Source organism: Gorilla gorilla, chromosome 21 (genome assembly GCF_029281585.2).
Source record: "Gorilla gorilla gorilla isolate KB3781 chromosome 21, NHGRI_mGorGor1-v2.1_pri, whole genome shotgun sequence".
Classification (NCBI taxonomy): Eukaryota; Metazoa; Chordata; class Mammalia; order Primates; family Hominidae; genus Gorilla; species Gorilla gorilla.
In genome coordinates, this window is record NC_073245.2 from 47316023 (window position 1) to 47343992 (window position 27970).

At 44.7% G+C, this 27970-nt stretch overlaps 1 protein-coding gene and 1 non-coding gene across 3 annotated transcripts in view; both read right to left on the reverse strand.

Annotated features, from left to right (window-relative positions):
• Positions 1-8247: 8247 nt before the first annotated feature.
• Positions 8248-27970, reverse strand: part of EDEM2 (ER degradation enhancing alpha-mannosidase like protein 2) — a 100608-nt gene continuing 80885 nt past the window's right edge. For both annotated transcript variants that reach the window (XM_031004930.3, XM_031004929.3), the window contains 6 exons: positions 27649-27860; positions 24554-24695; positions 19137-19261; positions 16779-16923; positions 11488-11609; positions 8248-8815 (listed from right to left, as the gene is read on the reverse strand). In XM_031004930.3, the coding sequence (XP_030860790.1) occupies positions 8315-8815; positions 11488-11609; positions 16779-16923; positions 19137-19261; positions 24554-24695; positions 27649-27860 (1247 nt within the window). In that variant the 3' untranslated portion in view covers positions 8248-8314. The remainder of the gene's footprint in view (positions 8816-11487; positions 11610-16778; positions 16924-19136; positions 19262-24553; positions 24696-27648; positions 27861-27970) is intronic.
• On the reverse strand, positions 10020-10091 carry LOC115931772 (small nucleolar RNA SNORD56). Its single transcript, XR_004068225.1, has one exon. It is a non-coding gene; the product is annotated as a small nucleolar RNA SNORD56 (small nucleolar RNA).

Genomic DNA, 27970 nt, shown 5'->3' on the forward strand with positions numbered 1-27970 from the left:
CCCATCAAAAAAATCCATACCCATGAAGAGTAACTCCCCATTTTCCCTGCCCCTGGTCCCTGCCAACCACTAATTTACTTCCTGTCTCCATAGATTAATCTATTCTAGATATTTTATATAAAAGGAATCACACAGTATGTGGCCTTTTATGTCTGGCTTCTTCCACTTAGCATATATTTTTAAAGGTTTATCCACGTTGCAGCATTTATCAGTAGGTCATTCCGTTTAGTGGTCGAGTAATATGTCATTGTATGAATATTCCACATTTTAATCATTTGTAAGTTGATGAATGCTAGGATTGTTTCCACCTTTAGCTATTATGAATAATGCTGCTACAAACTGACGTATAAACTTTTGTGTAGACGTAACTCATTTTAGTTTTCTCTTGGGTGAGTGGAATTGCTGGGTCACATGGTAACTTAATCTTTAATTTTAATTAATTTATTTATAGGCTGAAGTGCAGTGGCGTGACCTTGGCTCACTGCAACCTCCACCCCCCAGATTCAAGCAATTCTTCTGCCTCAGCCTCCCTAGTAGCTGCATTACAGGCGTGCGCCACCATGCCTGGCTAATTTTTTGTATTTTTAGTAGAGACGGGGTTTCGCCATGTTGGCCAGGCTGGGCAATGTTTAATTTTTGATAAGCCAATAAAGTGTTTTCCAAACCAGCTACCCCGTTTTACATCCCCACTAGCAATGGATGAAAATACCAGGGCTGGGCGCGGTGGCTCACGCCTGTAATCCAGCACTTTGGGAGGCTGAGGCGGGCAGATCACTTGAGCACAGTAGTTCGAGACCAGCCTGGGCAACGTGGCAAAACCCTGTCTCTACAAAAAATAAAAAATTAGCCAGGCGTGGTGGCATGCGCCTGTGGTCCCAGCTACTTGGGAGGCTGAGGTAGGAGTATCACTTGAGCCCCAGAAGTCGAGGCTTCAGTGAGCTTTGATTGCGGCACTGCACTCCAGCCTGGGCAACAGAGTGAGAACCTGTCTCAAAAAATAATAAATAAATAAATAAATAAATAAATAAATAAATAAATAAATAAAATAAATAAAAATTTTAAAAACAAAATTACAAATTCTCCACATCCTCACTAACATCTCCCACCTCAGCCTCCCTAAAAGCTGTGACTACAAGTGCGAGCCACCATGCTCAGCTAATTTTTTTATTTTTGGTAGAGACAGGGTTTCGCCACGTTACCCAGGTCTTAAACTCCTGGACTCGAACTATCCACCCACTTTGGCCTCCCAAAGTGCTGGGATTACAGGCTTAAACCACTGTTCCTGGCCTTTTTTTTTTTAATAAATGATTTTTAAAAATTTTTATATTGACAGGGCCGGGCGTGGTGGCTCACGCCTGTACTCCCAGCACTTTGGGAGGCTGAGGCAAGCAGATCACGAGGTCAGGAGATCGAGACCATCCTGGCCAACATGGTGAAACCCTGGCTCTACTAAAAATACAAAACTTAGCTGGGCATGGTGGCACATGCTTGCAATCCTAGCTACTCGGGAGGCTGAGGCAGGAGAAGCACTTGAACCAGGGAGTTGGAGGTTGCAATGAGCCGGGATCGCGCCACTGTACTCCAGCCTGGTGACAGAGACTCCGTCTCAAAAAACAAACAAACAAACAAAAAAATTATATTGACAAATAAAATTAGTATATATTTATCAAGTACATGTTGTTTTAAAATACATATACATTGTGGAATGGCTAAATTGAGGTAATTAGCATATGTGATTAACTTTAGACTTTAAGGATATGTACTCGTCATAATGGTCTCTATTAGCCAGGAACCTGACAGGAAACAGATGGCTCATTCAAATTAGAAAAATTAGTGGAAGGTTTAATAAAGAGACTACTTACAAAGGTGTGGACAGAGTGTTAGAGAACCGCAAGGGAAAATACAGTAATCCTATACAGCCAATCCTATCCCTAGCCTGAAGGGAATAAGAGAATGGTTACTGTATTAGTCAGAATTACAAAACAGAACTAATGGAATATGTTTGTGTAAGGAGGGCGAGGTGGCTTACACCTGTAATCCCAGCACTTTGGGAGGCGGAGGTGGGTGGATCACCTGATGTCAGAAGTTGGAGACCAGCCTGACTAACATGGTGAAACCTAATCTCTACTAAATACAAAAAATTAGCCAGGCATGGTGGCAGGTGTCTGTTATCCCAGCTACTTGGGAGGCTGAGGCAGGAGAATCACTTGAACCCAGGAGGCAGAGGTTGCAGTGAGCCGAGATGGTGCCACTGCATTCCAGCTTGGGCAACAAGAGTGAAACTCCATCTCAAAAAAAAAAAAAAAAAAAGAATATGTGTGTGTATAGAAAGAGGTTTATCATAAGGAATTGGCTCACACAGTTGCAGAGATTGGCAAGTCCAAATGTGCAGTGTGGGCTGGCAGGTTTGAAACCCAGGAGAGCCAGTGGTATAGATGAAGTCCCAGAGCGGGCTGCTGGAGAATTCCCTCTCATGTAAGGGAGAAGCCGTCTCTTCATTCTCTTCAGGCTCCAGCTGATTGAATGAGGCCCATCCACATTATGGAGGGTAATCTTCACCAATTAAAATGTTCATCTCATCCAAAAACACCCTTGTAGAAATACTCAGAATATTGTTTGACCAAATATCGGAGTACCCAGTGGTCCAGCCAGGTTGACACATAAAATTAACCACCACCTGAAAATAAAAAGTTGTGTAGAGATGGGCACCTTGGGATAAAATGATACTTTTTTTTAATTATTGTACTTTAAGTTCTAGGGTACACGTGCACAACGGGCAGGTTTGTTACATATGTATACATGTGCCATGTTGGTTTGCTGCACCCATTAACTCATCATTTACACTAGGTATTTATCTTAATGTTATCCCTCCCCTATCCCCCCACCCCACCACAGGCCCCGGTGTGTGATGTTCCCCGCCCTGTGTCCAAGTGTTCTCATTGTTCAATTCCCACCTATGAGTGAGAACATGCAGTGTTTGGTTTTCTGTCCTTGCGATAATTTGCTCAAAATGATGGTTTCCAGCTTCATCCATGTCCCTACAAAGGACATGAACTCATCAAAAGGATATTCTTTTTATATACATATATAGAGAGATAGGATCTCACTATGTTGCCCAGGCTGGTCTTGAACTCCTGGGCTCAAGCAATCCTCCCATCTCTGCCTCCCAGAGTGCTGGGATTACAGGTGTGAGCCACCATGCCCAGTCAGAAATGATACCTTTTGATTGAGAGATGTAGCCAGCCTGAAGCAAATCCTGCAAGAAGGGAGCCAGAGGGATAAACGCCCTTGAACTCACTCCACTCCCTTTCACCAATCTCCTGTCTGGGCTCCCCACTGGATGGACCCAACTGGAAGCCAGGAAGAATGAGCCCATTAATTGTACCTCATACCAGACCACGAGAACAGAGGATAATGAATTTCTTGGGGCAAAGAATAGGGTGAAAAAGGGTGAAAAGCACATCCACAGGGGGAAATGGAAGATATTCTACACACAAGATTATGCCACAGTAATAAGCAATTCCAGCAGACTCAAAGAAAGTAGAAGGAAATAAGATCAAAGCAGAAATTAGCACAACAGACAAACATACACTTGACAGCAACAAGTCAGTCCCAAGTTTGTTCTTCAAAAAAGAGAAATAAAATAAGAAATATCTGGCAAGACTAATCAAGAAAAAGAGAAGGCATAGATAATTAATATTAAAAAACAGGCCAGGCATAATGGCTCACACCTGTAATCCCAGCACTTTGGGAGGCTAAGTCAGGAGGATCATTTGGATGCCAGGAGTTTGAGACCACTCTGGGCAACATGGCAAAACCCTGTCTCCACACAAAAAATTTTTTTAATTAGCCAGGTGTGATGGTGCATACGTGGAGTTCCAGCTACTTGGAAGGCTAAGGCAGGAGGATTGCTTGAGTGTGGGAGGTCAAGGCTGTGGTGAGTCGTGATCACGCCACTGCACTCCAGCCTGGGCAACAGAGCGAGATCTTTTCTCAAAAAAAAAGAACAAAACAGATAGGACAACTTCGTGCCAATGAATTCATAGAAAAGTACAACTTTCTAAGTTAGGGAAGAGCAGGGTTTAGGAAAGGACTTTCTTTCGTCTCTCTGATCTGGCCTGGAATCCGGGGTGTTGACTAATGATCAAGGGTATCCCTGGGTGTGGGGATGAGCTGGCCTTGGCCACAAAGAAGCCTGAATAATGAAGTGGACTGTGGTTCTAAGAGTAGTCATAGCTAATAGTAGCTGTTAGCTAGTAGATGATGTAATTTCCTTCCATTATGCCTCAGTTTTCAGTCAAGACTTCTTCAAAGTTATAGCAGTTCTCATCTAGGTTATGGGGAATTATGTGTAGGCCTGAGTCTCTATTTGAGGCAAAGTAATAGAAGAGAGGGCAGGAGGTATATCCCTGCCTATCAAGGTAGCCAGAGGTTTGCCATGGTACTGAAGAAAATGATCAGCAGCTGAATTAGCCAAGGTTCATGGGCAAAGACGAGGTTGGCAAATAAAGCCAGACAAATTCCTGGTTAAAAGTCACCTCCTGAGCTATTTAGAGAAACAGTTGATTCAGGGCTGGGATAGGAACGGGATCCAGCTGAGCTTGGAACATCTTGTAATACCAGAAAGCAGGACACTATCAAAGACTATTGGGGTTGTGTTAACAGGACTCAGGGCTAACTTGAAGAGAGGCTTCCACTGGCCAGAAATGGGACAATTTGAGCTTTGATAAGAAAAATAATTTCAATGAACTGAAAACCATCAAATTAGTTTAAATCCAAAAGTTCACAATACTTGAAAAACAAAACTTCATTGTCACAATTGGAAGATGCTAGGAAAATGATGCATTATTCTAGAAAATAAAAAATAAAAGTTAAGAATCAAATATTTATCCTGGCTTTCCTGAATGAACTCTGCCCCAAGGAACCCAAATAGTTGATGAGAGGAAGTCTTTCTTTAGAGAAGCAGTCTAGCCTTGGCTGGGCATGGTGGCTCACACCTGTAATCCCAGCACTTTGGGAGGCCAAGGTAGGTGTATCACCTGAGGTCAGGAGGTCGAGACCAGCCTGACTAACATGGTGAAACCTTGTCTTTACTAAAAATACAAAATTAGCTGTGTGTGGTGGCGCATGCCTGTAATTCCAGCTACTTGGGAGGCTGAGGCAGGAGAATTGCTTGAACCCGGGAGGCAGAGGTTGCGGTGAGCCGAGATCAAGCCACTGCACTCCAGCCTGGGCAACAAGAGCAAAACTTCATCTCAAAAAAAAAAAAAAAAAGAAAAAGGGAAGTAGTCTAGACTAATTAAAATCTCACATTTTGAAACCCCTGTTGAAATAATGGATCCAAGCAATGACCAACAAATGGCTGTTAGTAATAGACAAGGAGACATCATGTGTCTCTTGACCAAAAGAAACAACAGTGCTTATTCTTGAAAAATAAAAACACCAGCCTAGACAACATAGCGAGACCCCATCTAAACAAAAAATTTAAAAATTAGCCAGGTGTGGTGGTGTGGGCCTGTAGTCCCAGCTATTCGGGAGGCTGAGGCGGGAGAATCACTTGTGCCCGTGAGGCTGCAGTGAACTGTGATCACCCCACTGGGTGACAGGGTGAGACGCTGTCTCAAAATACATAAATACACAAATAAAAATAAAAACAAAAGTAAAAATCCAAATCTGATGATGCCTCTAGATCTTAATATCAACTTTAAAAAACAATTATATAATAAATACCTCAGAGATGCAATTAACAAAATCCATAATATGGAAATCCACAGGACATACAACTGTTGTCTTCAACAAACAAACTGCAATGAAAATAGAGGAGGAGTGGGAAAGGAGGGAGGGAGGGAGAGGGAAAGAATTCCTGTAAATTAAAAGACATTTCAGAGATATATCATCTAATTTCAAATATATAAATCAACCCTATGTGGGTCCTGATGCAAACAAACTATAATACAAAGTTATGAAACAAAACATTTTGAACATTGGAGAGGATATCAAGGAATAATGATTTATTTTTATAGGCATGCTTTGGGGATGCATTCTGAAATACTTTTAGGAATAAAATGTTTGGAATCCTAAATAATCTAGTGTGGATATAAATGAAATAAGGTTGGCCATGAATTCATCATCTTTGAAGCTAGTTTGTTGAAATTGGGTGATGAGCACACAAGGGATGGATGTCCTGTTCGCTCCATTTTTGTTTATTTAAAATTTTACTTAGCCAGGCATGGTGGCATGCACCTGTGGTCCCAGCTTCTTGGGAGGCTGGGGTGGGATGACCGCTTGAGCCTGGGAGGTGGAGGCTTCAGTGAGCTCAGATCATGCCACTGCATTCCAGCCAGGGCATGAGTGAGATCCTGTCTCCAAATAAATAAGAAAATAAATAAAAATAAAATAAAATAAAAATAAAAAATAAAAAATAAATAAAATAAAATAAAAAAATAAAAAAATAATAAAAAATTAAAAATTAAAAAATAAAATAAATAAAAAAAATAAAAAACAAAATAAAATAAAATAAAATAGTACATCCTGGCCAGGCACAGTGGCTCATGCCTCCCAGCACTTTGGGAGGCCAAGGCGGGCAGACTGCTTGAGCTCAGGAGTATGAGACCAGCCTGAGCAAAGTGGCAAAATCCCATCTCAACAAAAAATACAAAATTAGGAAAATTAGCCAGGCATGGTGGCATGCTCCAGTTGTCCCAGCTACTCGGGAGGCTAAGCTGGGAGGATCGCTTGAGCCCAGAAGGTCAGGGATTGCAAGGCTTGCAGGGCTTGCAGTGAGCCGTGATTGCGCCACTGCACTCCAGGCTGGGCAACAGGGTGAGACCCTGTCTCAAAAAAAAAAAAAAAACTTTATGGCCAGGGACAGTGGCTCATGCCTGTAATCCCAGTACTTTGGGAGGCTGAGGTGGGAGGATTGCTTGAGCCCAGGAATTCGAGACCACCCTGGGCAACAAAGCAAGATCCCATCTCTAATGTTTATAAAAATGTAAAAAGAAAAAATTAAAGTTACAAGAAAATAAAATTTTAAAAAGCAATAAAATTTTACATAATTAAAAGCTCACCTCCTCAGGGAGGCTTTTTCCACCCACCCTATCTAAAGCAGCTTATCTTTCCCCATTATTTTCTAGCACAGCCCCGTGTTTTCTTCATGGAACTGATCACAATGTTACTTTATCTATTTACTAGGTTATTTCTTTCTGCTAGAAATTTAGTTTCACAAGAATAAAAACTGTTTGCCTTGTTTGCTGCTGAACCTCTGGGGCTGGGGCTGGCACACAAAGGTGCCTGCCCAGCCCCATGGCTCACGCCTGAAATCCCAGTTAATCAGGAGGCTGAGACAGGGGATTGTTTGAGCCCAGGAGTTTGAGATCAGCCTGGGCAACATAGGGAGACACTGTCTCTGCAAAAAAATTTTTAAAACTCAGGCAAATTATAGTGGTGTGTGCCTGTGGTCCCAGCTACTCCAGAGGCTGAGATGGGAGGATCACTTGAGCCTGGGAGGTCGAGGCTGCAGTGAGCCGTGATCATGCCACTACATTCCAACCTGGGTGACAGAGGGAGACCCTGTCTCAAAAGAAAAAAGGTGCTTAATAAATCGTTGCTTGGAAGGACAGGTGGATAGATAGGTCAACTAAAGGGCAAGAAGCAGCCGGGCATGGTGGCTCACGCCCATAATCCCAGCACTTTGGGAGGCCGAGGCGGGTGGATCACCTGACGTCAGGAGTTCGAGACCAGCCTAGGCAACATGGTGAAACCTCATCTCTACTAAAAATACAAAAAATAAAAATAAAAATAAAAAAATTAGCCAAATGCGGTGTAGCCAGATGCACGCCTATAGTCCCAGTTACTCAGGAGGCTGAGGCTGGAGAATTGCTTGAACCTGGGAGGCTGAGGTTGCAGTGAGCCGAGATCACACCACTGCACTCCAGCCTGGGCGACTGAGTGAGACTCTGTATCAAAAAAAAAAAAAAAAAAAAAAAAAAAAAAAGTAAGAAGCACATGTTGGAGCAAGAACTAACAAAGAAATATATTTATGACAACACTTTCCGCAAAGACACCAGAAAAGGAAAGGAGATTCAACTATCGACCCCTAGGATCTTTGGAGCCAGCTAACTGCATTTAGCCGTCTCTCCAGCTGCATGAGAAAATTAACTAGAGTCACAATTGCCCGTAGCCACCAATCCTTTCTTTGAATGAAATCTCATGAAATAGCCCAATATGTAAAACATGATAACCAAAATATGATAGCCAAAAGCAATTTATTATAGTTTAGCCTCAAAAAAATAAAAATAAAAAAATTATCCAGTGGTTATGAGGAGTCTAGGAAAACCTGTCCCAGTAATGCCAACTTGGAGGTGAAGGGCTGACTGGGGCAGCTGAGAAGTGGGACCTTCTGTTTGGCAGGCTTCCTCTCCCTTGCCTGGTCATGGTTTTCCGGTGAGAAGAGTGTTCCTGGCCTTGCTGGAGGTTCCCATGGCCCCGAACTAACAGTCTTTTTCTGAAATTTCGATCTGCTCCGTTTGAGAGAGTAGAATTCCCTCATCAAGTCCTCCACCTCCCACTGCTCTTCCTTCAGCCTCTGGCAGCAGTGCAGGGCGGCAGGGTCGATGGGGTGAGCTTCTGTGTTGAAGATGTACCCCCCAGCCCCCAGGATGCATTCCCCATAGGGGGTGATCACCGCGTCGAAGGTGGACCCATTGTTGTGGATGAAGTTGGTTGGGTCAAACAGGAGGTAGAGGTATTTCACAGTCTCGGCCAGGAAGAACGACTCCATGCGGTTGTCCAGCTTGTGGTCTCGCAGATCTTTGATCTGACATGTGGGAGAAGGAAGCAAGTTGGAACACCATCACAATTTGGTAGTAAGGGTCAGGCAATCCCTTAAGAAGGCCTGTTCTGCCACAAAGCAGCTGAGGGCCTGTGAGCAAATCACTGAACTTTTCAGAACTTCACTCTTTCCCAAGCCACCATCATCTCTCACCTGGATTATCACATAAGCTTCCAAATGGGCTCCCAGCTTCCAATCTTAGCCCTGCAGTTTATATATACACACTATTTTAAAAAATAGGGACAGGGTCTCACACCATGTTGCCCAGGCTGGTCTCAAATCCCTGGGCTCAAGCAATTCCTCCTACCTTGGCCTCCCAAAGTGCCAAGATGACAGGCGTGAGACACACACCAAGCCCCTACAGTATCTGTATAACATTAACTCTTCCTGTCAATTCTCTACTCACAACTTTCTGTGAACCCTCCATTTCATGCAGGATAAAAATGCAAGTCATGACCTGGCCCCTGCTCCCTTCCTGTCCTCACCTCTTACCACTCTAAGAGCTCCAGCTGCTGCCTTTCTGTCCTGAGCTAGCACAGCACCCTCCTGCTTCGGGCTCTTTGCATCTGTGGTTCTTTCAGCCTGGAGCACTCCGCCTCCAGTTTTTCTCATAGCTTGTTCCCTCTCTTCCTTCAGGTCTCTGCTCAAATGCTTCCTCACCAGAAAGGTCTCCACTAACCTTGCTCTATGACATGACAATCTCCTATCCCCTTTATCCCAACTTTTTGTGACTATAAACATAGAGCTAATCATCCCTTTTAATGATGGCAGAGTATTCCATCGTGAAAATGGATCACCATTTACTTAGCTAATCCCCCTTGGAAGGGCATTCAGATGATTACCAAGTTTTTTTTTTTTTTAGAGATGGAGTTTCACTCTGTTGCCCAGGCTGGAGTGCAATGGCATGGTCTCGGCTCACTGCAACCTCTGCTTCCTGGGTTCAAGCAATTCTCCTGCCTCAGCCTCCAGAGTAGCTGGGACTACAGGCGCATGCCACCACACCCAGGTAATTTTTTTTGTATTTTTAGTAGAGACAGGGTTTCACCATGTTGGTCAGGCTGGTCTTGAACTCCTGACCTCGTGATCCGCCTGCCTTGGCCTCCCAAAGTGCTGGGATTACAGGCCTGAGCCACTGCGCCTGGCCAATTACCAAGTTTTTGTAAGCAACTAATAAGGGGTCTTTTTTTCTCCACTCAGACCCAAAGTATCGACACTTACTAGGTTCAACTGCTGTTGATGAAAACTATTGACATTGTTTTAGTAAGGAGTCTTATTTAGAGAATTTCAACTGAGTTTTCAGGCATGGATGACTAAGATTGCTTGCTACAAACATTTATTTTAGCTTCTCAGAATTAGTAATACTTCTAAACAAAACATTCTCAGTGGACTCTATCTTACATTTAAAAATATGACTCAAATACGGTCTTGATGTATCAAGATGATTATTTCCTTGCCCTGTTTGACAAAGGTCAGACCCCTGTTCCCATCATTCACCATGGAAGACCTCCAAAGGGCTTCATGTTCATGGAAATGAGCCCAGCATTCCTAGGAAGGCCCCAGTGGGCTTATCATTTTGGTTTTTCACACAATACAGCATATTAGAAACCAAATCATATCAGGGGTTTATTTTTTCCCTTCCACATGTAGGTCTTCTCTCTTCCCCTACACATATCTATATTTTACTTATAGAATATAATCACATTACAAACTTTTGCAAAATAAGTGTTTTGTTGTTGTTTTGAATTCCATACCCCAACACCAACTCTGTAGGCTTTTCAGGGGATTTTCTTCCAGACTATTTTCTTCTACTTTCGTATTTATATCTTGCCTGCTTGGTTCCTGTATGGATGTGAGATGGCTCTCACCTTTGACCCTTTCAATCTATTCTCCACAGAGCAGCCAGAGCGATCTTTCTAAAATACAAATCAGATCATGTCACTGCTCTGCTGTAAATCCTACCAAGGCTTCACATTCCAAGTAGAAAAAAAAACCCAAACTCTTTCCTGTGGCTTACACAAAACCCTACGTGATCTAGCCCCTGCCTACCTCTGGGACCTTATCTCTTCCCACTTTTCTCCTTGCTTGCTCTGCTCCAGCCACACTGGCCTTCTGTCTACCAGATACACATTCACGGTTTTTTTCTCATGAAAATGTAAGCTCCATGAGAGCAAGGCCACTGCTGTAACCCTTGGGCCTAGCAGAGTGCCTGGCATGTGAAAGACATTCAAGAAATATCTGTGAGACTAAGCAGGACTGCTTTGTTAAGGAGTCCCAGGTTTGAATATAGGGCTATGGGACTCTGGATTCCCCTTAAAATCTATTTTATTGTCTCACAAAACTTTTCGCTAAACTCACCTTTTCAAAGTCACCTATTCAAACAGATCAAAGATCTCCACTGTGGGAGGAATGCCAAGGGCCAGGGTCAAGATCCCAAGGAACTAATCCTAGCTCTACCTCTACTAGCTGTGAGATCTTTAGCAAGGCACTTAGCTTCTCTGTTCTTTGGTCTCCCCATCTGTAAAATACGATCATTATGTATATCTCCAAGGTCCCTTCTAGTGCTGATATGTCAGAACTCCCAAAGCTCTACCCTTAAAGAGGCTTTTTAGCAGCAAGGGGAGACTCTTCCCAGTTCTTGGGGCCATGCAAACACTTACTGTTGCAAATCCGCACTCCACCTTGCTGATTTTTTCAATGGATTCCACAGCATCTCTTCCGAGTTCTAGGAGGGTGGGATCCCCCGTGGCACGGTAGAGGTACATTGCGCTTTCAATAAGTTCTGCAAAGTCCAAAGCAGACCCTCCTCACTCAGTGGCTGCACAGAGATGGCCTGGGGCCTCTTAGGGCAGTGAGGGACTACTCCCCTCTGTATCTTGTCCATAAGGCCCCAACTAGCAGGAACACAGGATACCTCACCCAATGCTGAGTTTCAGAGCCAGTATACCCAAAGCTTGAAGCTCAGTGGAGACCAGCATTAAGGCTGACCAGTGACTCCCACCCCAAGGGAGAGAAAGGTGGCCAGGGTCTGGGGCAGAGAAGGTGGCGGAGGTTGTTGCCTAATTCCCAATATCTGTTCCCCCTTCCTCCTTAGTAGCAGGATTCCTAACTTTAGCTAAGCACAAGCTGCCTGGCTGCCAACACTAACAACTATTCTAACAGCTAGGTGGGATTAAGGACACGATGGCGAGCCATATAAGCCTAGAACATGAGAGAGAAATACATTTCTATCCTAATTAAGCTACTATTTTTTTTCCTGTCACTCAGAGTCTAACCTAATTCTAAAACTCAAAAGAAGAGTAAGAGCTTAGCATCATAAGGCTCGTTCTAAGATAGGATAGGCCAAAAGAAAAGGCTGAGATATCCAAGAGCAGGCCAGGCATGGAGGGTGGCTCACGCCTGTAATCCCAGCACTTTGAGAGGCCAAGGTGAGAGGATCGTTTGAACCCAGGAGTTTGAGACCAGCCTGGGCAACATGGCGAGATCTTGTCTCTACAAAAATTAAAAATGATTAGCTGGGTGTGGCATGCACCTGTAGTCCTAGCTACTCAGGAGGTTGAGGTAGGAGGATCACTTGAGCCCAGGAGTTTGAGGCTGCAGTGAGCCATGATTAAGCCACTGCGGCACTCCAGCCTGGGTGACAAGAGTGAGACCTTATCTCAAAAAATAAAAATTAAAAAAATAAAATAAAATAAACCACCAAACCGTCAATCTAACAAAGATGTAGTCATCAGTTCACTGTGCCCAGAAAAAGTGATGTTTTGCCTTGCCCAATTCTGTGCCACAACTGGAACGTGACGTTAAGACATGACCTCTACCTTAAGATGAATATTAGCCAACAGGAGTGGGTCCAGATGAGAATATTTATTCTAGAGAAAAGGAAATCCAAAAAAAATGTGTTTATTGCTTTCAAATACCTGAAGAACTGTTGTAGAGTTGACTTCAAGGGTGGCCTCAGCTCAGTATGTTTTTCTACTTCATCCATCTTTTCTAAGAGAGAGAAGAACCCCTGTCTCCTTTCTATACCATCATCTCCCCCTGACCTTCTCCTGTCCTGTTTCCTCCTGGGCTTGATCACTGCTTCTGTCCCTTTTGGCTTATTGCTGCAAACTCTAGTTTTTATTTTATTTAGTTAATTACTTTTTTGTGACAGAGTCTCACTCTGTCACCCAGGCTGGAGCGCCATGGTGCGATCTCCGCTCACTGCAACTCTGCCTCCTGGGTTCAAGGGATTCTCATGCCTCAACCTCCCAAGTAGCTGGAATTACAGGCATGCGCCACCAGGCCTGACTAATTTTTGTATTTTTAGTGGAGACAGGGTTTCGCCATGTTGGCCAGGCTGGTCTCAAACTCCTGACCTCAAGTCATCCGCCAGTCTTGGCTTCCTGAAGTGTTGAGATAACAGGCGTGAGTCACTGCTCCCAGCCTCTAGTTCTTATTTTAGAGAAAAGGTCTCTGCCTATCTCCCCAGTTCTCTCTTACTTCCTCCTCCCCTCTCCTCACAGGCCTCTAGACAATTGCTAATCTAATTGCTCATATTCTAAGGCACAGACTAGGGTACATTCATTACTAGATGAACACATTCTGTGTGTTCAAAGGCAGAAAAGACAGTGCCCTCATGGGAGGCCTCCTCTTCTGCTTCTTTTTTCGGCTTCTTCTTTTTTTTTTTTTTTTTTTTGAGAGGGAGTTTTGCTGTGTTACCCAGGCTAGAGTGCAATGGCATGATCTTGGCTCACTGCTACCTCTGCCTCCCAGGTTCAAGCAATTCTCCTGTCTCAGCCTCCTGAGTAGCTGGGACTACAGGCACATGCCACCGTGCCTGGCTAATTTTTGTATTTTTAGTAGAGACAGGGTTTCGCCATATTGGTCAGGCTGGTCTCGAACTCCTGACCTCAGTTGATCCACCGCCTTGGCCTCCCAAAGTGCTGGGATTACAGGCGTGAGCCACCACACCCAGCCCTCTTCTGCTTCTAGCAGCTGGTGGGCCAGTGCCCTCATGACCAGCCATCACGCTTCTCTCCTCACATGTGGGCCTCCTAAGCATGTTAGTTATTGCTTTACTTTCCTGTGCATCTGACCAACTCTGTCGAGCAGTGGTCCCCAACCATTTTGGCACCAGGGACCAGTTTCGTGGAAGACAATTTTTCCATGAACTGGGCTTGTAGGAGATGGTTTTGGGATAATTCATGTGCATTACATTTATTGTGCACTTTATTTATATTATTATTACATTGTAATATATAATGAAATAATTATACAATCCACCATAATGTAGAGTCAGTGGGAGCCCTGAGTTTGTTTTCCTGCAACTAGACAGCCCTATCTGGGGTTGATGGGTGACAGTGACAGATCATCAGGCATCAGCTTCTCCTAAGGAGCACACAACCTAGATCCCTCACATATGCAGTTCACAATAGGGTTTGTGCTCCTATGAATGTCTAATGCCACCACGGATAAGACAAGAGGCGGAGCTCAGGCAGCAATGTGAGCGATGAGGAGCAGCTATAAATATAGATGAAGCTTTGCTTGCTCACACGCCGCTCACCTCCTGCTGTGTGGCCTGGTTTCTAACAGGCCACGGACTTGTACCGGTCCATGGCCTGGGGGTTGGGGAATCCCTGCTCTAGAGGAAGGAGACAGCCCAAAGTTCAGATTTGGACTTAGAGGGAGGTAAAAGCCTGCAGAGGCCTTTAGGCTAGGCTCTGCGCTCCAACGCTGCTGATCAAAGAGACATATACGAAAGTATAGGGCTCTGGCCAATTTAGTGAAAGAGTAGTCCTTATCTCCTATTTGCCATTGTTTTGGGGTAGGAGGGATGACTGGATTAACGCACTCCTGGATTCCTGACAGCGGTGCCTTATGTTTTTTTTTCTGGAGACAGGGTCTCACTCCATTGCCCAGGCTGGATTGCAGTGGCGCAATCATGGCTCACTGCAGCTACGACCTCCTGGGCTCAAGTGATCCTCCCAGGTAGCTGGGATGGGACTACAGGCATGCAACACCACTCTTGGCTAATTTATTTATATTTCTTATAGAGACAAGGTCTTGCTATGTTGCCCAGGCTGATCTTGAACCCCTGGGCTTAAATGATCCTCCTGCCTCAGCCTTCCAGAGTGCTGGGATTACAGGCATGAGCCACTGCGTCTGGCCAGTAGTGTCTTACTTTCCATGAATGCCTTCCTGCCAGCCTGTCCCAAATGGAACAGGTTGCCTCTGTTAAGTAGCAAGCTCCTTGTCGCTCCTGGTAACTAAGCAAAAACTAGATAACCACTTGACAGGGCCACATTAGGAAAATTCCAATTAGAACACCTCTCAGGTTCCCTCTAACCCTAAGATTGGGCAAGCCTATGTCTTACATTTAGTCCCAAACCCTAATCTTTACCTGTTGGTAACACTAGATAAGATACCTTCTCAGAGCTTCTTATTTTTAAAATTTACTTATTTATTTTTTTGAGATGGAGTTTTGCTCTTTTTTGCCCAGGCTGGAGTGCAATGGCGTGATCTCAGCTCACTGCAACTTCTACCTCCCAGGTTCAAGCGATTCTACTGTCTCAGCCTCCCAAGTAGCTGAGATTACAGGTGCACGCCACCATGCCCAGCTAATTTGGTATTTTTAGTAGAGATGGGGTTTCACCATGTTGGCCAGGCTGGTCTCAAACTCCTGACTTCAGGTGATCCACCTGCCTTGGCCTCCCAAAGTGCTGGGATTACAGGCGTGAGCCACCATGCCCAACCAAGTTTCTTGTTTTAAAAACATGCCATGAGAACAAATGCATGAGAAACATCAATAACAGTGGTCTCTAAGGAGTCAAAAGTTGACGAATTTGCTCTTTATTCCCTCTCCTGGTCCCCTCTACACCTCCTACGATAATCACTTGAGTTAGAAGAGGAAGGAAATGGGGTAGAGGAAGGCAGGATAACCCGAAGGCCTGTCCCATGGCTAAAAGGCAATTCAGGTGGGAAAGTGGGAAGTGTCTAAGACAATGGGCTCATAGCCTATTTTGGGGTGGGGGATGACTATGTGTGCTGACTAAGCTTCCTTCCTTTGTCCCCCTTTTTCTTTCCCTCCTCATGATTTTCAGCTTCCCTAAAGTGAATCAAATGACATCAGGGCTAGAAAGGAACCTATGAGAGTGTCTCAAATATACTCCTTTGCTTGATTCTGAGCTGCAAATGGGGAGGTGGAAGAGACTAGGTAATTCCTAAGGTCCGTCCCAAAGTTCTAACATTCCACACACGTAAGCATAATTTATCTGACCCATGGACTTAGGAAGTTTGCCTACACTTCTGAAATCCTGATGGCAGGAGCTCAAAAGGAGTCAACCTTGGCCTTTTCCTTCTCACTCATTTCCTGATTTGAAAGAGCATGTGGGGCCAGTCGCGGTGGCTCACATCTGTAATCCCAGCACTTTGGGAGGCCAAGGCGGGCGGATCACCTGAGGCTGGGAGTTCAAGACCAGCCTGACCAACACGGAGAAACTCCATCTCTACTAAAAATACAAAATTAGCTGGGCATGGTGGCTCATGCCTGTAATCCCAGCTACTCGGGAGGCTGAGGCAGGAGAATCGCTTGAACCCAGGAGGCGGAGGTTGCGGTGAGCCGAGATCATGCCATTGCACTTCAGTCTGGGCAACAATAGCGAAACTCCGTCTCAAAAAAATAAAAATAAAAAAGAGCATGCAATTTAGTTAGGAGCCCTGGGTTCCAGGCCTAGCTCCTGCACTTAAGAGCCAGAGGCGAGCCATTTCATCCCACTAGGCCTCAGTTTCCATATCTGAAAACATGGGGATAATTAACTCCTAGTAAGAAAACCACCCAGAGCCACTGAAAGGAACAGATGGAAAGAAATGAACTTGTGGGCGGTTGTGGAGCATGGAGCCTTGTAGAGGGGATTTGGGGTTCCAGGAACCAGAGCCTGCGGGCAGATGACAAGCCAGAAATGCTGCTCACCTGGCCGAAGTGGGTAGCCCTCTCGCTTCTCCACTGTGTATCCCTGAGGAATGTTGTAGAATTCCGGGAGCCCCCCAAACTGCTTCCATACAGTGTAGTAGTTGAGGAAGGTCCTCATGGCATTGTCAATGTCTCCAATGAGGCTCTGTGGGAGAAAGTGGCTGTCAGGCAGGTAGACACCAGGCATAAAACCCCACAGACAACCTTAAGAAAAGACAAAGTAAAATCTGTGGGGCCAAAAAGGCCTTGAATCAATCCCTGAGTCTGCCAGTTACTCAGTGTGGTGCTGAGCCAGGCACTGGACTTCTCTGAGCCCCATCTATAAAACGTAAAATACACCACCTATCTCATGCATTGTTGGAAGGAACAAAGATTGTATATTAAGTCCCTAAATCTTCAGAGTCAATGTCAGCTAACAGTTTTGGAATTCACCAGCCAGTTAAAAATTCTAAGAATAGAGAAAAGTTTGTGCTAAGGCTCACTCCCACACCACACCCCCAAAAGATAACCATTTTTGTTTTTGTTTTTGAGACAGGGTCTCGCTCTGTCACCTAGGCTGGAGTGCAGTGGCACAATCACGGTTCATTACAGCCTTGACCTCCTGGGCTCAAGAGATCCTCTCACCTCAGCCTCCCAGTGCTAATTTTTTTATTTTCTGTAGAGATGGGGGTCTCACTTTGTTGCCCAGGCTGGTCTTAATCTCCTGGGCTCAAGTGATCCTCCTACCTCAGCCTCCCAAAGTGCTGGGATTACAACCATCACCCATCTTGCCTGGCCTCAGATAAACATTACTGGTTTCTTGTATAACCTTTCCAGAGTTTCTTTATGCATGAGTATATGTTATTTTCCCCACACTAAAAAATAGCCTTTGGTTCTTTATTAATAGGGATATTAATTATCTCCATATTTTTAGATATGGAAATTTGGCTTTCAGATATTTTTATTTGAATTGGTTCCAACAACTAATGTGGCAATAAATAATTCTGTATATATGTCACATCAAATAGATATAAAATGTTATGTGTAAGATACATTTTCAGAATTAGGATCACTGGGTCAAAGGATATATGCATTTATAATTTTACCAGCTATTGCTAAGTAGCCATTACTATTAATGTAATCTCACAGGGAAGCAGCTGACCCTGACATCTTCATTGGATGTCTCATGGACAGAACAAACTTGGCACTTCCTAAACAAAATTCTTGGTTCCCTTACTTTCCCACGAAATTGCCTCCCTACTTTGGCCTTTTTCCCTTCTTGGTAAATGACACAATGTCCACCTGGTTATTCCGGATAGAAACCCGGTGGCCATTTTTTTTTTTTTTGAGACAGGGTCTCACTCTGTCACCCAGGCTGCAGTGGCATGATCATGGCTCACTGCAGCCTTGATTTTCTGGGTTCAAGCAATCCTTCCACTGCAGTCTCCTGAGTAGCTGGGACTACAGGCATGTGCCACCACACTAGGCTAATTTTTTATTTTTATTTTTATTTATTTATTTTTATTTTTTTTAGACAGAGTCTTGCTCTGTCATCCAGGCTGGAGTGCAGTGGCGCAATCTCAGCTCACTGCAAGCTCCGCCTCCCGGGTTCACGCCATTCTCCTGCCTCAGCCTCCCGAGTAGCTGGGACTACAGGTGCCTGCCACCACGCCCAGCTAATTTTTTATATTTTTAGTAGAGATGGGGTTTCACCGTGTTAGCCAGGATGGTCTCAATCTCCTAACCTTGTGATCCGCCTGCCTCGGCCTGCCAAAGCGCTGGGATTATAGGCCTGAGCCACCGCGCCCGACCTAATTTTTTATTTTTTGTAGAGATGAGGTCTCACTATGTTGCCCAGGTGGGACTACTTTTTCTTAAAACTTTTAAAAACGTAGATTATAAAAACATTTTGGTACATGCACTATTTTGGAACACCAAAGTGGGGTAGATTAGATAAGCTCTAAGATCCTTCCAGCTGCAACTCTACCAGACCATGTAATGGAAAAACAACGAGATGGCACAGCGGCACAAGCTGCTTCCTGCCCTTCCTGAGGCCCACTGTCAAGAATGAGATTGGACAGAAATGCCCAGTGGAGAAACAGCTGTTGCCAATGGCCATTCCTGCCCAGACTGGAAATGCACAGTCGACTTTAAGTACTGTAACACTCCATGGCAAACTGGAAGCTCAGTTCCTGACACTCAATTTGGCAGAACTCTAAATCTATCTAATTCACTCTAGGTCTCTCTTCCATCCTCAACCTGTCCCTCCAAAAAAAGTACTCAAGCAACTAACAAAGTACCTTATTTGACTTATACATCAGAATGAGCTTGCTTTGCCAGACTCATAGAAAGATGATCACATTCTTTGATCATTCCTACCTGAAGACCAGGCCAGTAGGCCTCCAAGGACTGGAAGACTGGCATGGACACAGTCCCCTTGTACATCTGAACCCACAGGTACCAGTCATCGAAGCGGGTGTAGTTCCGGATGGCTTTGTTATACTCTGCAGTGGGGGAGATGGGATAATGGACATATGAGTGATTAGGGAGAAAAAAGGCAGGCCTGGACAGCAGAAGCGAGAACTTACACTTTGGAAAGAGCACCAGGATGCAATGAGGCAAGTAGGCTAGACAAGAGCATGGATTCTGGAGTCAAACTTCCAGCTCAAATTCCAGCTCCAGCTCTACCACTTGCTAACTGTGACCTGGGGTGGGTTTTTCCCTTTTAAGCCTCAGCCTTATGATCTATAAAATGGGGAGGCCAGGCGTGGTGGCTCACATCTATAATCCCAGCACTTTGGGAGGCCGAGGTGGGCGGATAATCTGAGATTGGGAGTTCGAGACTAGCCTGACCAACACGGAGAAACCCTGTCTCTACTAAAAATACAAAATTAGCCAGGTGTGGTGGTGCATGCCTGTAATCTCAGCTACTTGGGAGGCTGAGGAAGGAGAATTGCTTGAACCCGGGAGGCGGAGGTTGCCGTGAGCTGAGATCGCACCATTGCACTCCAGCCTGGGCAACAAGAGTGAAACTCCATCTCAAAAAGAAAAAAGCAGAAAATAATTGATGTGGTTTGGCTGTGTCCCCACCTAAATCTCACCTTGAATTGTAGCTCCCATATTTCTCACGTGTTGTGGAAGGGACCTGGTGGGAGATAATTGAATCATGGGGGCTGTTTCCCCCATACTGTTCTCATGGTAGTGAATAAGTCTCACAAGATCTGATGGTTTTATAAGAGGTTTCCCCTTTCACTTGGCTCTCATTCTCTCTTGCCTGCACCATGTAAGATGTGCCTTTCGCCTTCCGCCACGATTGTGAGGCCTCCCCAGCCATGTGGAACTGTGAGTCCATTAAACCTGTTTTTCTTTATAAATTACCCAGTCTTGAGTATGTCTTTATCAGCAGTGAAAATGGTCTAATACAGTAATGTGAGGTATCTGTGGAATTTTTCAGTCATTTATTTATACCACAAACATTCGCTAAGCACCTACTAGGTTCCAGGCTCCTATGAGTTTGTAAACAAGACAAAATCCAGCCTTCAGAGAACTTACATTCTAGTAGGAACTTGAATTTATCCCTCATATCTCTCCCCTAGATTGTAAATCCATGAGGCCTGGGACTTTGTTTTGTCTACTGCAGAATCCCCCACACTAGTACAATGAGCAATAAACATTTTCTGAATGAACAAAGTACCAAATATACATGCAAATAAATAAGATAATCTCAAACAGGAGTTGTAAGGATTATATGAAACAGTCCATGTTCAGAGCTTGGCACAATGCTTGGCACATCCGTGGTATTCAATAAATATTTGTTGAATAAATGAGTAAAGTAGTCCCCCCTTATGTGAGGAGAATACGTTCCAAGACCCTCAGTGGATGTCTGAAACCATGGATAGTACTAAATAAACTCTATATACAGTCATGTGCCATATAACAACATGTTGGCCAACACTGAACTGTAGAGATGGTGGTCCTATAAGATTATAATAGAGGTGAAAAATCACCACAGCCTAAAGATATCACAGCTGTTGTAATTTTATAATGCAATGCATTACTTACTTGTTTGTGGTGATACTGGTGTAAACACGCCTACTGTGCTGCCAGTCATAAAAGTATAACACATACAATTATGTATAGTACATGATATTTAATAAACAACTATTTATGCATTTATGTATTTACTATATTATTATCATTAGATAACTCCTTCCTCTTATATAAAAAAAGTCGGCTGGGCGTGGTGGCTCACACCTGTAATCCCAGCACTTTGGGAGGGCGAGGTGGGCGGATCACGAGGTCAGTGTTAGACCATCCTGCCTAACACGGTGAAACCCCATCTCTACTAAAAATACAAAAAAATTAGCTGGGTGTGGTGGCAGGTGCCTGTAATCCCAGCTACTCGGGAGGCTGAGGCAGGAGAATGGCGTGAATCCGGGAGGCGGAGTTTGTAGTGAGCAGAGATCACACCACTGCACTCCAGCCTGGGCAACAGAGCAAGACTCTGTCTCCAAAAAAAATAAAAACAAAAACAAAAATTAGCTGGGCATAGTGGTGGGTGCCTATAATCCCAGCTGCTCAGGAGGCTGAGACAGGAAAATCACAGGAGAATTGAACCTGGGAGGCGGAGGTTGCAGTGAGCCGAGATGGCGCCACTGCACTCCAGCCTGGGCAACATAAGCAAAACTCCGTCTAAAAAAAAAAAAAAAAATGAAACAGCTTCAGGCAGGTCCTTCAAGGAATTCCAGAAGGCATTGTTATCAATCATCTGAGATAACAACAGCTCTGTGAGTGTTACTGCCTCCAAAGACCTTCTAGCAGGATAACATGGGGAAGTGGAAGACAGTGATATTGATGATACTGACCCTAGGCCTAGGCTAATGTGTGTTTGTAGCTTAGTTTTTAACAAAAAAGTGTAAAAGGTAAAAACAAAATAAAAAACTAAAAACAGAAAAAAACTTAGAGAATAAGGATATAAATAAAATATTTCTGTATAGCTGTACAATGTGTTTTAAGCTAAGCATTATTACAAATGAGTCAAAAAGTTTTTTAAAATTTTAAAGTTTATAAAGTAAAAAAGTTACAGTAAGCTAACGTTAATTTATTATTGGAGGCCAGGCATGGTGGCTCACGCCTCTAATCCCAGCACTTTGGGAGGCCAAGGTGGGTGGAGATCACCTAAGATCAGGAGTTTGAGACCAGCCTGGCCAACATGGTGAAAACCCATCCATCTCTACTAAAAATACAAAAATTAGGCCGGGCACGGTGGCTCACGCCTGTAATCCTAGCACTTTGGGAGGCCGAGGCGGGTGGATTGCCTGAGCTCAGGAGTTCAAGACCAGCCCGGGCAACACGGTGAAACCCCATCTCTACTAAAATACAAAAAATTAGCTGGGCGTGGCAGCGTGCACCTGTAATCCCAGCTACTCGGGAGGCTGAGGAAGGAGAATTGCTAGAACCCGGGAGGCGGAGGTTGCAGCGAGCCGATATTGCGCCACTGTACTCCAGCCTGGGCAACAGAGTGAGACTCTGTCTTTAAAGAAAAAAAAAATCAGTCAGGCATGGTGGTGGGCGCCTGTAATCCCAGCTACTCAGGAGGCTGAGGCAGGAGAATCACTTGAACTGGGGAAGCAGAGGTTGCAGTAAACCAAGATCATGCCACTGCACTCCAGCCTGGGCAACAGAGCAAGACTCCGTCTCAAAAAAAAAAAAATTTATTATTGGAGAAAGAAAAAAAATTTAAATAAATTTAGTATAGCCTAAGTGTACAGTATTTATAAAGTTTACAATAGTGTAATGTCCTAGACCTTGACATTCACTCACCACTCACTGACTCACCCAGAGCAACTTCCTGTCCTGTGAACTGCATTCATGGTAAGTGCCCTATACAGGTGTACCATTTTTTTATCTTTTATACTGTATTTGTACTGTACTTTTTCTATGTTTATATACATACTTACCATTCTATTACAATTGTCTATAGTATTCGGTAGAGTAACATGCTGTAGAGGTTTGTAGCCTAGGAGCAATAGGCTACACCATATAGCCTAGGTGTGTAGTTGGCGATACCATCTAGGTTTGCTTAAGTACACCCTATGATGTTTGCACAATGACGAAATCACCTAACGATGCAATTCTCAGAATATATCCCTGTCATTAAGCAATGCGTGACTACTGTTTTCCTATACATACACATCTATGAGAATTCTTAATTCATTAAATTTTTAAAAATTTTTATTTTTGAGACAGGGTCTTACTCTGTCCCCCAGGCTGAAGTGCAGTGGTATGATCACGGCTCACTGCACCCTTGACCTCCCAGGGTCAAGCAATCCTTCACCTCGGCCTCCCAAGTAGTGGGGACTACAGGCACGCACCATCATGCCCAGCAAATTTTTTTTTTTTTTTTGTAGAGACGAGGTCTCACCATGTTGCCCAGGCTGATCTTGAACTTCTGGGGTCAAGCAATTCTCTCGCCTCAGCTTCCCAAAGCACTGGGATTAAAGGCATGAGCCACTGTGCCTAGCCGAAAAAGTTTAATTTATAAATTAGGCATGGGAAGAGATTAACAACAATAACTAATAATAAAACAGAACAAGTATAACAATATATTTTATAGAAGTTATGTGAATTTATCTTTTTGGTAAGAGACAGGAAAAAAAGAAATTATGTAAATTTAGTGCCTCAAAATATCTTTGTTTTTTTAGAGAGGGGGTCTTACTATATTGCCCAGGCTGGTCTCAAACTCCTGGCCTCAAACAATCCTCACTTCCAAAGAACTGGGACTACAGGCGTGAGCCACTGCACCCAGCCTCAAAATATCGTATCTGACTGTACTCACCTATTTTCAGACTGCAGTTGACCATGGATAACTGAAACCATGGAAATCAAAACTGTGGATAACAGGGGACTACTGTAGCTATAATAATAATAGTAATTAGGTGCTCAACAATTCCTCAAGATTGCTAGTGTCTAAGGGCCTGGTGGGTAAGATGTATTTATTCAACAGGTATTAATCTATTACCTACCACATGTAAAGCACTGTGGGGAACATAAGATGAATAAGGCATGGATTCTGCATTCAATTTGTAGAGCTGTAACTGTTGATGAGAGCTAACTGCAAGAAAGATGCTGAAGGTCCTAAATTCTGTAGAAGGATCAAGCTACTTCCTGGGCAAGGCGACATTAAATTAGGCTTTGAAAGGTGAAAAGAATTTGGACATAGGAAGACAGGAAAAAAGACATTCTAGGCAAAGAAGATGCCATGTGCAATGGCCAGGAGATAAGAAATCCAGGGCTACATACACAGAATGCAGCACGCTTCAGTTGGCTTTTGCAAGAAGGCGTGAAGTGGTGTAGTGGGCATGAAGTAGGCAGTGTAAGTCCATAGTGACTCTGAATTCAGAACTGATTCTGCAGGCACTCAGGCCACGCATGGTGGCTCACACCTGTGATCCCAACACTTCGGGAGGCCAAGGCGGGCAGATCACCTGAGGTCCGGAGTTTGAGACCAGCCTGGCCAACATGGTGAAACCCTGTTTCTACTAAAAATACAAAAATTAGCTGGATGTGATGGTGTGTGCCTGTAGTCCACACCATCACATGCCCAGCTACTCAGGAGGCTGAGGCATGAGAATCACTTGAACCTGGGAGGCAGAGGTTGCAGTGAGCCTAGATTGTGCCACTGCACTCCAGCCTGGGAGATGGAGCAAGACTCTGTCTCAAAAAAAAGTTTTTAAACAAATCACACATCAACAAGAAAAATGAGGGGAAAAGCTCCCTTACTCTGCCCTTTTTACCTAGGAACATGGCCATGAGCTTCTTATCCTGAAGCAGGATGGCTCCTTTCACCAAGTACTCAAAGTAGGAGTCCACGCCAGCCCCGATGCCTGCGTCCTGGGCCACCCACTTGCCAGTGAGCACATCAATGTGGTTGCCGACCTGAGAGACAGAAAGACACACGGTCCCAACGGGAAGGCCAATGGCCAAAGAAGGATCTACTCACCCCCAACCCTGACTGCCCAGGGAGATGCAGGGCAGGCGCCCCAGTGCTTCTTGGGAAACATGCAGACCCTGAGAGGGAAGGGCAATGCTGGATCATGGCCAGCCTTCCTGTACATCTGCATAGTAGAGATGCATCTCATGCACATTTATGAGGACTTAATTATACACATTGAGCAAAAAATGAAAAAGAAAAATGATTTGGAGTGTTTATGTCCTGCCTAGAGTGAGTGTGAGATGGGAGATGAGAATTTGCTGTTGCCGCAATCCGTCTGATTTCTCAGCACCCAGCATGTGATTCCAGTATCTGAAGACACAGACGTGCTTTACGTATTTCCATAAATTAACTCAAGAACATCCACCAAGAAGCTGACAGAGTGGTTCTAAGGAGAGAAATCGAATAGCTGGAGACAGGGGCAAAAGGGGACTTCACCAATGTCACTGAGTACCCTTTTTTGTATCCTTTGACTTTTTTTTTTTTTTAATTGTTAGTCTCTGTAGAGACTGTTAAAAATTGCCAGTGCCGGCCAGGTGCGGTGGCTCATGCCTATAATCCCAGCACGTTGGGAGGCTGAGGCGGGCAAAATCACTTGAGGTCAGAAGTCCGAGACCAACTTGGCCAACATGGTAAAACCCTGTCTCTAATAAAAACACAAAAATTAGCCAGGCATGGTGGTGTGCACCTATAATCCCAGCTACTCAGGAGGCAGAGGCATGAGAATCACTTGAACCCAAGAGGGGGAGGCTGCAGTGAGCCGAGATCGTGCCACTGCACTCCAGCCTGGGTGACAGGGGGAGACTCTGTCTCAAAAAAATAAACAAAGATACGTATTTTTCTATTTTATTGTATTTATTTTATTTTTTGTATTTTTAGTAGAGACATGGTTTTTCCATGTTGGTCAGGCTGGTCTCGAACTCCCGACCTCAGGTGATACGCCTGCCTCGGCCTCCCAAAGTGCTGGGATTACAGGCGTGAGCCACTGCACCCAGCCAAATATATGTATTTTTCATATGGCTTAGACCTCATGGAAGCTGGTAACTTCATCTGGTACTCAAAGAAATAGCTAACTGTTCCGTGTTGGTTTGTGTCCCCCCAGGAGCACAACCTCATTCTACCTGAAAGTAGTTGATTTGGAAGGTAAGTCCTTGTAAACACCAGTAGAGGAGGGGGAAGTGAGGCAGGGCAAGGGAGGCGGCATTTAAGGGGTATGCCATCAGGCAGGTTTCCACCATGGGAACTGGAGTTTGATCTTGCTGGGGAGCTTAGGAATTCAGTGTAGAGCTCCAGCTTCGGAGTGATCCCACCCAAGGGGCAGGGAACTGGAATGTTTATCCACCAACTACCATCAGTATCAGTTACCAGCTTGAGAGCTACTCATGGGTAGCATTAAATCCTGGTACCCTCAGCCAAAGGCAAGCAGAGTGGCTCCAGGCACCAGAGGAGACCCACAGGCAAAGAGGCGCAGGTGATGGCAGTTGGAAGACTGGCCAGTGTGCATGGAAATGGTAAGAGTTGAGAGGATATGGGCATGGCACCAACAGAGTCTACTACGGTCCCACTGCTGGAGCAAAACCTGCCTGAGATGGACTAAGGGATTTACTACAGGTCTCCAGCGGGGCACCTTTTTTTTTTTTTTTTGAGATGGAGTTTCGCTCTTGTTGCCCAGGCTGGAGTGCAATGGCGCAGTCTTGGCTCATCCCAACCTCCACCTCCCAGGTTCAGGCAATTCTCCTGCCTCAACCTCCCAAGTAGCTGGGATTACAGGCATGCACCACCACGCCCGGCTAATTTTGTATTTTTTAGTAGAGACGGGGTTTCTCCATGTTGGTCAGGCTGGTCTCGAACTCCCAATCTCAGGTGATCCGCCCGCCTCAGTCTCCCAAAGTGCTGGAATTACAGGCGTGAGACACCACACCCAGCCTTAGGGGGGCACCTTCTTAAGGGATTTTCAGGGAGTCCTCACACAAGCTTTACTCTTCAAGCTGAATTAGCACCAGGCTGCATAAAATGTGCCTAGACCTAAATGCAGTCTTCCTAAGTCAGAGTGACTCAGCAAAGTTGGTATTAATATATTAACGTTACTGCTGAAGTAACTGAGGACCAGAGAGGTTGAGTGACTTGCTCAGGGTCACACAGTTTCGATGTAGCAAGGCCAGGGCTTGAATCCAGTTATGACTAAATCCAGTGTTATGTCCTGGATGGCTTTGGCTCAATTACTGTTAATCTTATTGATTATCCCATTTAGAAGCTGAAACTGACCTTAGAGATCATCTGGTCCAAAGTGTGTTCAATTTCCATGGGTTAATAGTACTGGAAGATAAAGGGAAGCTCTGGTGTTAAATAAGTTTGGGAAATGTTAAATTAAACAAAGTTGAATAGATTTCTTTACTAGAGGATTTTTATTCTGCTCATGTGCATTCTGACTCTCCAAAAAAGGGGGGGATATTATATCTAATATTCCCCTAACTTAATTGGCCAAGACTCATTTTTTCATGCAACTGCCACTCAGTATCTCTCAGAACCGGTGTCCTAAGAAACACAGCAAATACAGATAGATGCTAAAAATGAAGGCCGGACGAGCTGATGATCTGAAGCCGTCAAGTGAGTCAGGGGCATGAAACATACGACCCTCTTCCTAGAAATCAGAGAATCTCAACTGGTCAAAGCTGAATGCAGCCCCTGCTGCCTGCCAGAAATGTGCTTTCCCACTCTCCTCCCCACTCCAAGCCAAACTCGAATTGGAGGCTTGGTCTATTTTTGGTGTCCTGAGCCCAAATCCTGGACCACTCCCAAGGTCACCCTAAGTTTTCCTTGGCTTGACTGCAACTTATTGCTCAGAGCCCTGGGCCTCGTAAGCAGGGACTCAAACAGGAAGGGCAGCAGCGAACCTACCAGCCCGATATCTGACCGGCTCTCCCAGAGGCGCATCAAAGCCACTCTGGCCACATCTTCGAACACCGGGTCACCAGTGAGGCTGCTCAGGGTGGCAAATTCAACAATGAAGGTCCCAATCCCTGCCGTACAGGTGACAGGGGTCTCTCCTGGGTTCACGCCATGAAGTAAGTTCACTGTTCCATATGGCATGCCAGTGGGGGTCTGAAAGGCTGAACAATCGACAAATTATGATCCCGGACAGGAGCAGGGGGATAGGGATAGTTCTGATACACGCCCAAAGCCTGGGACCTTAGCCAGCACTTCCCTCTTTCTCCTGGGT